The sequence below is a fragment of the Synchiropus splendidus genome, chromosome 2 (genome assembly GCF_027744825.2).
Source record: "Synchiropus splendidus isolate RoL2022-P1 chromosome 2, RoL_Sspl_1.0, whole genome shotgun sequence".
NCBI classification, from domain to species: Eukaryota; Metazoa; Chordata; class Actinopteri; order Syngnathiformes; family Callionymidae; genus Synchiropus; species Synchiropus splendidus.
The window spans coordinates 18,781,592-18,795,044 of record NC_071335.1 but is presented as its reverse complement, the minus strand read 5'-3'; the positions used below and the strand labels follow the sequence as shown (position 1 = coordinate 18,795,044).

The 13,453-nt window shown below is 41.8% G+C and overlaps 1 protein-coding gene across 10 annotated transcripts in view; it reads right to left on the bottom strand.

Annotated features, from left to right (window-relative positions):
* The window catches only part of LOC128753852 (dynein axonemal heavy chain 6-like), a 42,941-nt gene continuing 29,488 nt past the window's right edge, over positions 1–13,453 (bottom strand). For 8 of the 10 annotated variants that reach the window (XM_053855998.1, XM_053855994.1, XM_053856001.1 and 5 more), the window contains 22 exons: positions 13,007–13,132; positions 12,713–12,877; positions 12,580–12,647; positions 12,337–12,517; positions 12,080–12,259; positions 11,764–11,997; positions 9,831–9,966; positions 9,566–9,726; positions 9,305–9,495; positions 8,736–8,896; positions 8,053–8,141; positions 7,081–7,227; positions 6,858–6,996; positions 5,341–5,460; positions 4,319–4,440; positions 4,120–4,249; positions 3,914–4,041; positions 2,931–3,116; positions 2,255–2,327; positions 2,022–2,152; positions 1,002–1,224; positions 1–931 (listed from right to left, as the gene is read on the bottom strand). In XM_053855998.1, coding sequence (XP_053711973.1) covers positions 828–931; positions 1,002–1,224; positions 2,022–2,152; positions 2,255–2,327; positions 2,931–3,116; positions 3,914–4,041; positions 4,120–4,249; positions 4,319–4,440; positions 5,341–5,460; positions 6,858–6,996; positions 7,081–7,227; positions 8,053–8,141; positions 8,736–8,896; positions 9,305–9,495; positions 9,566–9,726; positions 9,831–9,966; positions 11,764–11,997; positions 12,080–12,259; positions 12,337–12,517; positions 12,580–12,647; positions 12,713–12,877; positions 13,007–13,132 — 3,195 coding nt within the window. In that variant the 3' untranslated portion in view covers positions 1–827. Of the gene's footprint in view, positions 932–1,001; positions 1,225–2,021; positions 2,153–2,254; positions 2,328–2,930; positions 3,117–3,439; positions 3,653–3,913; positions 4,042–4,119; positions 4,250–4,318; positions 4,441–5,340; positions 5,461–6,857; positions 6,997–7,080; positions 7,228–8,052; positions 8,142–8,735; positions 8,897–9,304; positions 9,496–9,565; positions 9,727–9,830; positions 9,967–11,763; positions 11,998–12,079; positions 12,260–12,336; positions 12,518–12,579; positions 12,648–12,712; positions 12,878–13,006; positions 13,133–13,453 lie in introns of those variants that run through there. The other 2 variants (XM_053856003.1, XM_053856004.1) reach the window with 2 other exon arrangements.

Below are 13,453 nucleotides of genomic sequence, written 5' to 3'. Positions count from 1 at the left end.
TTTTGTAAGTATATATCTCCGAAAACTCACGTAGCAGTCATGCTGCAGATATGGCAAGTCAGAATCATGCAACAGTCAGTCATATTCTGGAGGGATCTGTTAATGTCACCAGACAAAACAACCTTTGACTCAGAGGTAGAATACAGCAAGGCTCAGTGGCTGATGCTCAGTGACCATAAGAAAGCGTGAAGTCATGGTTGCAAGATGAGACTAAGGGAGGCAGGTAAATGGGAATAATCGAAGCAGAAAGTGTAGTAGAAATGGAGGGGGAATTGCAACAGCAATGCCTGAATACATTCCAGTGGATACTTTTTATTTGACATTTTATGCATACACAGAAATAACCTGAGGTAAGTTCCGGTTTGTGTTTACTTCTTTAATAGCGGTCAGTGTTGAATGTTCCCATATGCTTTTTTCACTTGCACCACTGGGTTTGTCTCACTGCTCCACATTCTCTGTCTGTGGAACCGTATTCTGTCGCTACATGCGCTTATTCCATCATTGGATTATCATCGCTCCCCCTGTACTTTCTCCTGCCCTTGGTTCAGCAGCCTGTACTTGCTAGCCATCTGTGTGTTTAGTCATCGCTGTTCGAACATCCACAGTTCCTGGTCCAACGCTTCATCTTTTCCCCCGGGGGCAGTACGTATTCGCTAAACACACCCATCTATTGTCTTGCTGTTGTTTTGCCTTAGAAGAATGTGACGTTCGCAGCATGGAGAGAACATTGCCATGTCATCGAGTTGACAATACTGTATATGTGTACAAGTCACGTTCTCGGTGCAGGAAACTAGAGCTGCAAATACAACCTTAACTTAACTTAAACTTCAGTCATCCAATTGGCAGAGGAGAGCCGATGCTTTGGAAATCCAGTAGTCGCTAGGACGGTGAGAAGGCAGCATAACAGTCACAACAAAGTTGGTTGAATGACCTGTTGAGAGACGCACAAACCCTCATCGATTCCACTCTCACGCTTGCTTGATCAATGTTAACTGAGTTACCTGTGGTGGAAAGAGTTCCCTGACGTGCGGAGGTCTTGTAAAGGGGTGCGTGATACAGCTCCGGCTCGGGCTCATAGTTCTGCTCCGGCTCGAAGTGGACCACGGGCAGCACTGAGCTCATCACCCGAGGTAATGCGTCCTCGATTACCATGTTGTCGTCGTCCCAGCGACTTGCCTCCATGAACATTCCGTGAACCAGCACACCATTCTCTGGCTTTGGTAACTGCAAGCACGAGCCAGTTAGATCAATGGCATCCGAGGTTTTCAACCTCCAATGACTGTTCACACCTGAACACTGTCTGTTACCACAGTCACACGAGAAGTTGAAATATTTCTGGGATTTTGAGTTCATACTGTGGCTGGCCAGCTGGACAGCAGCGCTGAGAAGCCATACAGTCATCCACAAGAGCTACATACACAGCACCAGGAAATCCAGTCGTTTCTGACAAGTTACCATTAGCGACCAAGCCTGACATTTGAAAGAAAATATTCTTGGGACTAAGGCGACAAAAAATGTACTTTAACAACATTTAATAGGCCATACTGTATCATTCACTTACCGAGTGCAGCCTCTTCCTCACAAGTATGTGAAGAAGAAACCTCTGAATGTTGATAATACGAATTATGTACAAAAAAAATCAGTGTAGGACAATAATACTGGGTAAAATAAATAAAATAAAATCAATGTACTGACGGAAGCTGAACTGGGCAGTGGCATGCACTATAACAAAGACTTTCCTATTTGCTACCAAACAGGTTTAAGGGGATGTGATGTGGTTAAAAGCTATTCAAGTCTAAAAACATCACAAAGTGAAAGTAAAAAGTGAAATACAAAACATTTGCATTTATTTAGGAGTAAAAGCTGCATCTGTTTTTGCTTATCTGTGCAAATGTTATAAACGTTTGCCTCAAGACCAAATATTTATTTTCAACATATTATTTATTCGAAAACAGACTTTTACTATCGGACTGCGAACATCTCTCACCACCAGTAAAGACTACTGGTTACTGAGACACTACCTTCTTGTCCTCGTACATCTCGCACTCGTAGGTCTCCGCCCCCTGGTCTATGTACTCGGGCACCATGTTGTATCGGAAGTTGAGCTCATCAATGGGCAGATTGTGATGCCTGGCGTGATTCTGGAGGACGCCTGAAGAGAGGAGCATTTGAAAAGCTCTAAACTAAGGAATTTCTATCCTAAGCGTTTGACCACTGAGGTCAAAAAGGTCATGATCAAAGGAGAAACTTTTACCAGTTAGGAAGCCTTGAGGGAAGAAGAACCCAGATATCCAGAACGATTTGGGATTGCCGTGTTCAATCCAAGACTAAAAGCAGAGGAGAGGGAGTGGTCTGTAAACGCACAACTTTAAATAACCCAGCAGTTTAAATATGCTGCCTTCAGTGTCTAACAAGCCGTGGAGAACGTCCGGTCACTTCAGGGACCCGAGAACGACTCAGTGAGTCAACCTGCGCCGGCACAGTGAATTACACATCGATGATGTGGAGCTCTTTCTTTTTGTTCTGTCTTGTCCATGTGTGTGTACGAGGAGGCTAATTTTATGACCGAGGGATGTACTTTCAGTCCAGTGGTACGGAAGAATTGCTGTGGTTATGGGAGATGAGCCAAAGAGATTGAAATAATGCATGAGGAGAGATAAATGCCCAGAGGGCTCATTGTGTCACAAATATGTTTCTATTGCGTTAGCATCATTGATATGTCAAACTTGCTGGGCAACATTTTTTTTGGACCCACAAATATCTCAGTAAATGCATGTTTAAATACTTGGACATTTTTAATGAACAGAACAGAAATGAGAACTAGACTGAGACCTACACTAGATACTACCATCTTTGTTTTGCATTTGGCAAAAAAGGTACGCTGTAATGTACAAGGACGGATTTGGATTGCCTTGCTCTAATCCACCAACCTGGATGAAGGAGGTCCTGAAGGTCAAGTCCCGAACCCAGGAGGCCAGGGTTTTCAGAGAAGGGTAAGCAGAGTTGGCCCAGTGGGACGGGACTTGGTTCTTGAGGAAGCTGTTGTAGATTCTGTCCATCTCTTCAGACATCACCACTAATCCGGAAATGGCCTTTTGTAAGGTGATCAGCGAAATCTGACGGCGAGAAAGACACATTCATGAGTATTGTACACCACTCTCTTGGTAGACACACCAGGGAGCTTGATATCTCCAGTGCAGCAGCTGACTGAGTTTGAGCAAGTTAAGCATTTATTTTCACCACAACAAGCATATATCACAACACAGAACGCTGCATGAGTATCAGCTGCTGTGACCCTCTGACTGTGTTTGTGAGCTGCTACCACCAAAAGTTTCTGATCTGGACTTTGTTTTGCAAAAAATAGCTGGTTACTGCTCTTACTATGTAAACAAACAACTCATCAAACCCAGGTGAACTTTGCAGTAACTCTTGTAAAAGTGGCCGCATCCTTCTCTTTAACTCAGAGTTTAGTGTGCCTTGGAGGCGATGTGAAGTAGGGAGGGAGTCCACCAGTCTTGTCTAGTGCTCTTTCTCTCATTCCTATCAGCCGTGACATCTGTTAAGCAGCCGAAGCCTTCGGCACTTCTGGATGAATATCAAATGCTGGGGCTTTCAGACTCTTGGAACACCCTGGTGACCTCTCTTGGCACCGCTGATGTCGAAGAAAAGAGGACAGACTTTTTAGCTTTAGGATTTACTTCAACAATCTCCCCTCCTTCTGCACAACAGCTGAGCAGGATGATGAAAAACAACTCTAAATCTAGATGTTTTGATTGATATAACAGAGTTATGTTATAGTTACATCAAATGTAAACATGGCATCAGAAACAATAGCAGAGACAATAGTAGTGGCACAAGAGTCCTGTAACGCAAACAGACCACGCATGAGTTGGTAGGTGTTTTTGTGTCTTACCCTGAGAACTTTCAGCAGATTGTTGAATCTGTCCACCTCCTGGCCCAACACAATGGTCAGTGAGTTCAGTCGCCCATTTTTGTCTTTGACGAACAATGCGTCCGTTGCCTTGTCCATGTCCAGACGCTCTGCTCACAGTCAAAAATATGATACCCACTATGCAAACCAGCAACTGCCGAATTACAAGCTTTGAAGTTTATTCTCACCCACGACTTTGGACAGTATAGACTGAGCGAGCTCGCACACGATCTCGTCGTTGCTTTTAGCCCCATGCTGTGCTGACGACCGAGGGTTTATATCCACGATTGTGTTGATGATGGTCTGAGTTTCTTGGCGCTAAGAAGGTACACACAGAAAAGAACATACTGTAGTTCTGAGTCAATAATTGTGGTTATTAATCCATACCTGGAAGGCCAAGTTTGCGTTCTCATGCATGCCGAAGACCTCAGGATCATCGATGATGGGAAGGCTTTCAATATAATCCCTGCATTCTGCCAATTCATCCGTATCTGGGGCATAGTAGGTCCCTAAAACACACATGCACACACATGTTTATTCAGTATTGATATTGAATTTTTTTTTTGTTCTGAAGCATTTTTATTGAAATAAATAAACAGAATATTTTTTCTTCAATTTGAATTGAAAAAAATATATATATTTATATTTTTGTAACTTATAAGTGTAACTTGGGGGTGGGATTTGGTATATTACTGAATGAAAATGACCCATGGACCCATCCATACATTTAAACAACAAAATATTGTTTATTTTGCATCAGTTTGACAAGGGCACAATAAATCACGATGGTGGCTATGTTGAAGTTTTTCTATCACCATATTTAAACTAAAGCTCTTTTAATGAAAACATTACGTACATTCAGAGTAGTGGAAACCCTGGCCATTGTGTCGCGAAAAACATCGCTGGACAAAAGCAAACAGATTGCTTTTGTTTGCTATTGATGCATGGATTCCTCCATGTTTGTTGTTGTTGTTGTCATCCTGTTTATCCATCCATGTTTAAGTTACAAATATATATACGTATATATACTTGTTATAAAAAATTTTATTATTTCAGTGAGATTTCAAAAAGATAATTTATGAGACCAAAGTATGGGTCAAGTGGGGCCCTACGGTGTTCTTAATATTACCCCTCTTCTACCTTCAACCTTTCAACTATCGGAGGCGGAAATGCAACCAGAATCTGAAGAAGGACAGATTAATATATACAAAGAAAACAATAAAAATGACAAGCCTGTCTCCAATTCATTACAGAAAAAAATTGTTTTTTCTTTTCTTTTTTTTTTTTTTAATGTAAAAATAATTGAAATGGCTTCTTCGTGTTTATTTATTTATTTGTGGCAAAAAAAACCTGTCTCTTAGAAACCAGTGCACTCTACTAACAACTGATAAATTGAAGTTGGGCCGTACCTGAAGGGGAAAAGGCATATCCGGGCTCGAGAGTGGGCGGAGAGAAGAAGCCTTTAAGGACAGTTCGGAGACAACGCTGATCCCAAGAGTCCGTCACTCTGCCTCCATACGTGATCTCACCTGACAAACCACACACACACACACACAAGAAAGCCCACATGAGCAAAGACAAATCCGTAAGTATCTCATGCGACGTCATTTAAGGAAGTCCCTCAGGAGTTGTGGGACCTTTCAGACTGCAACACATCCTAGCAGGACACCCAGTGGTGTGAAAAATACACAAGTAGCAAACAAGACCGCGGGCACATTTGTCTAAGCACAAGATAAACAACATGACAAAAGCCAAGCTATTTCTAATGTCCTGTTTTTTCAGAGTTAACTACCTGACTCATCAACTCCAACTAACACAACAACCGAAATGGTCTCTTGATCTGCTTCTGGTGCAGGAATCAGAAAGATCGATACCAGCAAGCCAACACAAAAGCAGACAGTGATGTATTAGGAGTGGAGGAGCACACTTCGCCGGAAGACACTGTTATGTAAGAGGAGGCGAGCGGACAATCTGAGGAATATCTGCTGATGCTGCAGGCGGTGAAAATTTGGCGCACACTGGGAAGACAAAAGCAACGCTGCTTCATGTAAAACATGATGATTCGCATCGTGCTTGGATGGGACCAGATTACGGAGACGAAATGAGCGCTCTGGCTATAAAGTCTGTCTGAGTTAATAACCACAGGTACATAAAGGTGCTCTGGGTTTATCTGGCAGGAGAATTGCTGAAATTCTCTCAGAGAAAGTGTTTGGTCCCTTTCACTTTCATCTGACACTTCAGGGTTGTGAGCAGCACATTTTCTAAATAAAGCCTCAATAGTGTAAGTCAGATGTGACTGATGGTGATGAAGTTAACCTCTTTTATCATAGATAGATGAGGTATCATGAAACAGTACTGCAGGGTTGATGAAACAGTGTAATTAATAATAATAATAATAATAATAATAACTTTCAGAGGCCACTAGATGGCGCTCTTGCTTTAGAAATGCTGTACATTTCAATTGAGTTTCAATGAATTACTTGTCAAACATTTTACAGCAGACATCTAGATGATAGATAGATGAATCTAGATCTAGATTCACCTCATGAGGAGGTGAATCTGGGACTCACCGTCATGACATGACGTGAGGATAAACCAGTGAGGAATTACGGTAATTTGAAACAACGCGTTGAATTCTGATAGTCGAATAGGCGAATAACTAACTCCAGCACAAGTGCAATGACTGATTTGGCCTGCTGGACGTCTAAAAACACATTAAAACTGTAAACCACTTTGTAATGAAGAGAAACAGTTGATTCATTTATACTTTAAAACCGAAAATTAAGTGAGTTTTAGTTTTGAAAATGTGGATGGCGGCAATATACTTTTAATCATAATTGAAATTAACACTTGAAAGAGTAATTCGAATGTAAACCCGATGGTAAATGAGGAGCTGCTCAGACTGAATGTCCATGTGTGTCCTCACCAGTGATGTAGATAAGCGCGTCCCATGGAATACTTCCGTCTTTGCAGTAAAGGCTGAGGTTAAGCAGAGCACATTCTCTGTCACTGTCATTGAACTCGTATCGAATGTTCCATCCCAATGGACCAAATTTCTTTCGCTCCTAAGCAGACGGGAAGGAAGATAAAAGCGAGTGAAAAGTGAAAAGAAACGCTCGACAGTGTCTTTGAAAGGCGGCGCGGCTCACCTGGATGATTGCATGGAAGAAGCAGATCCCAAAGACAATCTTCCTCCACTGTCGATGAAGCACGTGCTCTTCATAGTAATCATTGGTGATTTCTGCAAAAGCTCGCCGCATATTGGCTCGCAGCCCTTTGGGAGGCTCATTAGTGACCTGAGGGCAGAAGGAGACGCGCTGTTGGGTTGATTCAAGGTGGAAACGCAATCATTATTGACTCGTAATAAGAGTCATCATTTTCAATAAAGACCTATTTGCAACCTTCAAAAAGCATTATGTCACTGCTACATAACTACAGGGTGTCCTCTCCGTTTTACACTCATTTATTTTATGAACACTACACAATGATTTACCACACTGTTTGGGTATTTTGGCGTACTGTATGTATTGTTGTTGACTGAGCAAAGTGATTTGTAAAACACTTTTTAACAGTGTGGATACAGACTGCGTCTGAAATATAGGTCAAACAAATTGTATATGGAGTTATGTGCACAACTGCATTGACAGGAGAAAGAAGTAGAAGACAATGCAGGGAGGGCATCCTCGACTGAATGGTTTGGCTTGGGGAACAAAGCGTTGGCGGTCCTGTGGTACCATTCTGAAGCTGGAGGAGGAACTGTTTTTAAGTGAGTCTGAAGCCGTTTTATTCTTCAGTTGCATGAAATGTACAGAGAACAAGGTAGAATTTCACACATCTCCAAACTTACGGTGGAACATGCAGCCTGATTCGAATAGCCATGACCTTAATGCAGTGCTGCTCAGTTGTTTTCGGTTGCACCCCTCCCAGGAAGTCAATGTTTTGAATGTCCACCACCTTTCTCGTAATAAATTATTGGTATATAGTGCGACCATTTGCTATCAACTTATTATGCAATAGATTCTTTACATTTTCCAAACTTGGCATCCAAACTCCAGGACGTTTCATAATAACTGAGCAAATGTCAATGCGGCAAGTGCTCATTGGCAGTAAAGCTTCAGTACCTTGACAGAGTTTTGTAGGACTGTAACAGGGAACACTTTGGTTGGCATGGAACTGAGGAACAAACGGAAGTTCTCATGGATGGATGTGCCTTCACAGGAAATAAAAAAATGAATCACTGATGTGTTTTTTGATAGAAATATGAAATTCACAAAGACAATCAAGGAAAACGTTTGGCTGAAATAATTTGAGAAACATTGCCAATATGAAGAACTGGGTTTGGCAAAATGAGTTCTTATTTTCTGGATTCAATTTTTAGTGTTTCTGGTAGTGGAGGCTAGATGAGGCACCATGAAACAGTATTGTGGGGTTAATGAAACAGTAGCCTAATTTTCAGAGGTCACTAGATGGCGCTCTTGGTTCAGAAATTATTTCATCCTATTACTTGTCAAGCCCAAACATTTTACAGAAGAGAGTGCCATCTGGTGGCCTCTGAAAATCAGTACACTGTTTCATGAAACCTCATCAACCCTTCAACACTGTGTCATGGAACCAAGATAGTTTCCTTACAGACACTTCCTGAAACTATGTCGATGTGCCAACTGATCACCAATGGTGACACTTTGTCTGTTAATGATAAAATAAAGTAAACAACTAGCATTGTCCATGTCTGAAAAAAGCAAGACAAAAATAAATAAATAAAAATGTATATGAAAAAAAGTTAGTTGAGGGTTTGTTAATTTACCGGGTTCTGTGAAAGTCTTGATCAACTCCTCCATGGCTAACATCCAAGATACAGCCAAGTGGCAGTTCTGAAGAAAGACCCAGTTACCACTCAGTAGAGCGGCCACAATCATCTTCTCTGCAATAGGTCCTTGTCCTTGACCTAAAGAAATTGACTCCACCCTGAGCAACAAAGACAAAAAAACTGAGTGAAAGGCAAGCTTGGAAGGAAAGTCGTGAGAGCAGCCATGATATAAGCTTTAGAGATTCTGAACCAGAGATTTGAAGAGTCAGAGATGATGAAGATACTGAGGCCGTCTTTGGGAGTGAATACAAAGGACAAGGATGAGGATATCAGAGGGACAGCTCATGTGGAGATGTTTGGAGACAGTTAGGGAGAGCAGATGGTTTGGAAACATGAAGAGGAGAGACGGTGCCAACCAAAACAGCCAATATCCTCAAAACCCAAGAGAAGATTCACATATAAACAATCTGTGCGCCGTATTCTAGTCCGTCATCTGTAACCTATTTACATATTCCTAGAAACAAAAAAAAAACACTTTGTTGGATTCTTGTAATACTTTCTAGTACCTTTCTAAAACCCCCCTTTCTTTTGCAAAGCGCTGGAAGGCCCCCATGGGGTCGGACCCAGTGCTCAGAATGAAGACGAGGGGCGTCGAGGGGCACATATCATTATAGAGATTGGCCAGGTCAATTGGGGGCTGTTCCACAAACTGCTTCCCAATGGAGACAATCACAAATTCTGTCGAGGCAAACACCACCTGGACAGCAACAGAAAAAAAAATAATTAATCTCCTTACAATTCAACATTCTCCCACAATATCAACTCACCTTTTCCTCCATGAAACTCTTGATGATGACAAGCTTCTGAAATGCACCCAACCGTTCATTCCAGTGGCCACAGATCTCGTTTCCTTTGGCTTCTCCCAGTGGTGGCAGCTCTGACACATAGTCCTGCCACTCCTTTGGATTTAAAGACGCCTCAAACCGTCCTAAAATTCAGATACACGTTGCATTCATGACTATTATAGACCTGGAAACAATGTCAAATAACTGTGAGTCAGAAATAATAAGGTGGAAAAGCAGGTCCAGATACCAAGTGTAATGTGTATGTGAGTCTTGGTGATTTCCTTGCAAAAGCCCTTGAAGCATGGCAGTGCGTCCTCCAACTCACAACACATCCTCCAGTCAAGATCACTAAGCCACGGTACATCTGGGCGCTCAGGATATTCCTGGCAGAGAGGGGATCAATAGCTTGAATAAAATTCAATGGAATGAAAACAAAATGCTTAAATCCTGGGGAGAGATATGTACAAATAGGACATTTAAAAACATGAAAGGTGATCCCAGAAGATTGGTGTGGAGATGGCTGGCGGGGAGATGGAGGACACAGAGGTGAAGACACGGTCAGAATAATGATGAAGAAGGCTGACTGCCGGCGCACACTGAGAATGCATGGACTCCAGCACACAACTGCACCGATCTTTTTCATGGCTCAACCAGACATGGCAAGATAAAATCATTAATTAGACAAAAAAAAACAGCGAATGTGAAATAGAGGTGGAAATGTCTTAGTAACCTCTAAGACATTTCCACCTCTATTTCACATAGCATTCCTTTGGAGGTCCATCTTCATGTTTGTTAAAATACACTTTTCGGCAAACACAGAACATATCCTTTCTAAATGTATGTAGTTTAATGTGGGGGTGGTTCCTCATTCACTTGACACAGACAATCCGATACTAAACAGTAGGTCAACAGTCAGCTCATTACAACTATATCCACTACTTATGAAAATGTCTCAAATTTAGATGCCACCTGAAACTACAAACATAGAATGGTTTCTTTTCAGAAATTTGGACAGAATGTTTCACACATTTCTTTCATAGCGGCTGTAGAAGACTTTTGTTGACATTCCTGCCATTTTTTTCTTCTTTGAAATGGGTTTGAATGGCAGACCATCATTCATTGCAGCAAATTTGAGATTCGAGATTTTGATGACGGGCTGCAGGCTCCATGTCGGCCACATCACATTGTCATGTTGTAATAATAATCTCGGACATTAAACCGGGCCTTGGCTCTAAAAAAAATTTTAGCCATGAATTATAGCCATTTTTATGACTCCAATGGTTAATGGCGATTTTATTTACTCAGTGAGTGAAACAACACCTTTTATTTGTTTTTACACGTGAAAATGTTGCCTCAATGACCTGTAAGAGAATGATATATTTACCCTATATACAGTATAGACTGTACCCTAACCCCAACCCTATCCCTCTAACTAAAAGTTCCGTAAAATGCCCCTACATTGCTACTTTCAACAAGTATTACGAATTAACAACATATGATGTCCATGTCCTCTCGCTCAAAATTGAGTTATGCTGATCCAAGAATTTTGTTTATCATTACTTATTTCATCATGGCAAAATGTGTAATGTGTTTAACGTTACCTAATGGGCATATCTGAGATTTGTTTAACTTGTAGTGTAAGTAATTACTTTAAACTTAAATAGTGAGTAACGACAGAAAGGCATTTAAATAATAACTAGTAATATGTAAAGGATAACTTAGTTTTGCGTAACTACTCCAAAACTGACTAGACAACATAGGCTGTTGGAAACTGATCTTCCCAGGATGCACAGCAGGACAGGAGGTTTCCCATCACTAGTGGATGATGTGAGGGTGAATCCTTAATGCTGTCATAGCATCAATTGAGTACATGCCAGTTAAACTCTCTGCGGATAGAAATAAAAATGTATTCTGTGCAACCTAATTTTCTCGACTTGTTTATTCCAATGATGAGTAAGTCAGAGATAATTAAAATAATATGGTGGCTAAACTCAATTTCACTGGAAGAATGAATTTCAACTGGATTTCACTTCATCACATGGATGGATGCACCACCCTTGCATCCCAATATCCCCATTGACCTTTTGACTCAGACTACCACTTCCACACACCAAGTTCAGATGTCAAATGGAAGCTGAAGAATAGAATCCAAGGATTAATATGCAGTGAAAAGCTCTCACCTTTTCTAAAGAGGCTGCTGCACTCAGGAAGTGCTGCCACTCTGCCTCAGAGATCTCCTCACGCTGCTTCATGATATCCACACACAGCATGAAGCTGTAGATGAGCTTGTGCTGTTCAAAGAGGCCCCGAGACACGTTGATGTAGGAGTTGAGCAGGATTTGATCCAGAAGGATCTGCAGACGTTCCTCCAGCACGTCATTTGGCTCCGATGTTTCAATGGTGGTGTTGAAGAGCTGAAAGTCAAAGAAGGCCTATTAGAAACAGGAATGAACGGACTAACACTTTCAATTCACCTTTTTTTCTGTGAACACAAACCTGTTTAAAGTATTTGAGGGAGAACTGGTACATCGGATCGATCTCAGACAAGCTCGCAATAACAAAATACAGGACAGAGCCTCGGGTAGCCACGGGTCGGTAGCGCTCTCTAGCAGTGTTGATCATCTCCTCAGTGGACTCGGCCTCTCTCAGACGCTCTTTAATAGCCTCTGAGGTGACCTGTGGGAACGAATAATATTAACCAAAAATGCTGACTGCAGGTGTTGGGGAAATGAAAGAGGATTGTAAAAGCATACCTTGGACTCTTGGAGGGTTTGCGTGAGCTCCTCATTGTCAAGTATATTTCCCTCCGAGGTGAAGAGAAGCTTGAGGATGCGGTCCTCGATGTCCTTCAGCTGGTTGCGATCTGCGTTGATGCGCACGATCAGCTCATTCCTCTGTTCCTCCAGATGTGGACTCTCAAGACGCACCACATCACTAAGCAGAGAGAATGAGAATGAGTGTGACTCCTAGACAGGTGGCCATGGTGGTGTGCATACCTGAGCAGCTGATCTTCTAAGCCAGATTTGGTCACAGTGAAGTTGATGATTGTCACTTTAATGCAAACCTAGAATCAAAGAAAAAGTTTAAATGAAAGGATAAGATTCATTGCTCTCAATAAGAGAGCATTACCTCAGGTAGATAGTGTGGATTAGCCAACTTTGTCGTCATATAGAAGCGGAAGTTTTTGTCGTAGTCAATATCGGAGTCGCCCAGTCGAATCAGCATACGGCCACAAGACATAAAGGTCTGCTTCAGAAGGATGGGCTCCAGAACTGGATCCAGTGTCTCTTTTATCTAAGGAGGCCCCCGACACAAGACAAAAACAGATGGCTCTTAAATCACAAAGATAATCACAAAATGCATATTCATTTGTGAACACTAATGGACAGGATAACAGGTAATGGGCAGTGAGAAAGGTCCTACCTCCTCCAGCAACACTGGCGTGCCCATGCGAATGCCGTTTTCTAGAGTGCGTAAGAAGCTAGGATCTGTTAGTTTTATCACCTTCAGACCGTGTTTAGCCTCCTTAGATCGGATCCATCTGTTGGCCTGTCAACAAAATACATTTAACACAGTCAATCAGCGCAAGTATAAATACATTTACACACTTAAAATGAGAAGAATGGAGCGACAGAAAATGCCAAAATGGCCAAATTTCCATGTTCTGATCCAACAGAAAGAGCCAAGATGATGTCGCTAAGTAGTCTAATTTAGCTCCTTAAAAACTGTCTGGCAACACGCAGGATGTAATGGATGATTTCCAGGCAGATGCTGAATAGTAAAACTGCTCCATTCCCACACACAAAGGAAACCAGTTCCAGCAGCTGGGGACGTCTCATAACCCAGTTTTACAGTACCTTCACAGCGCTG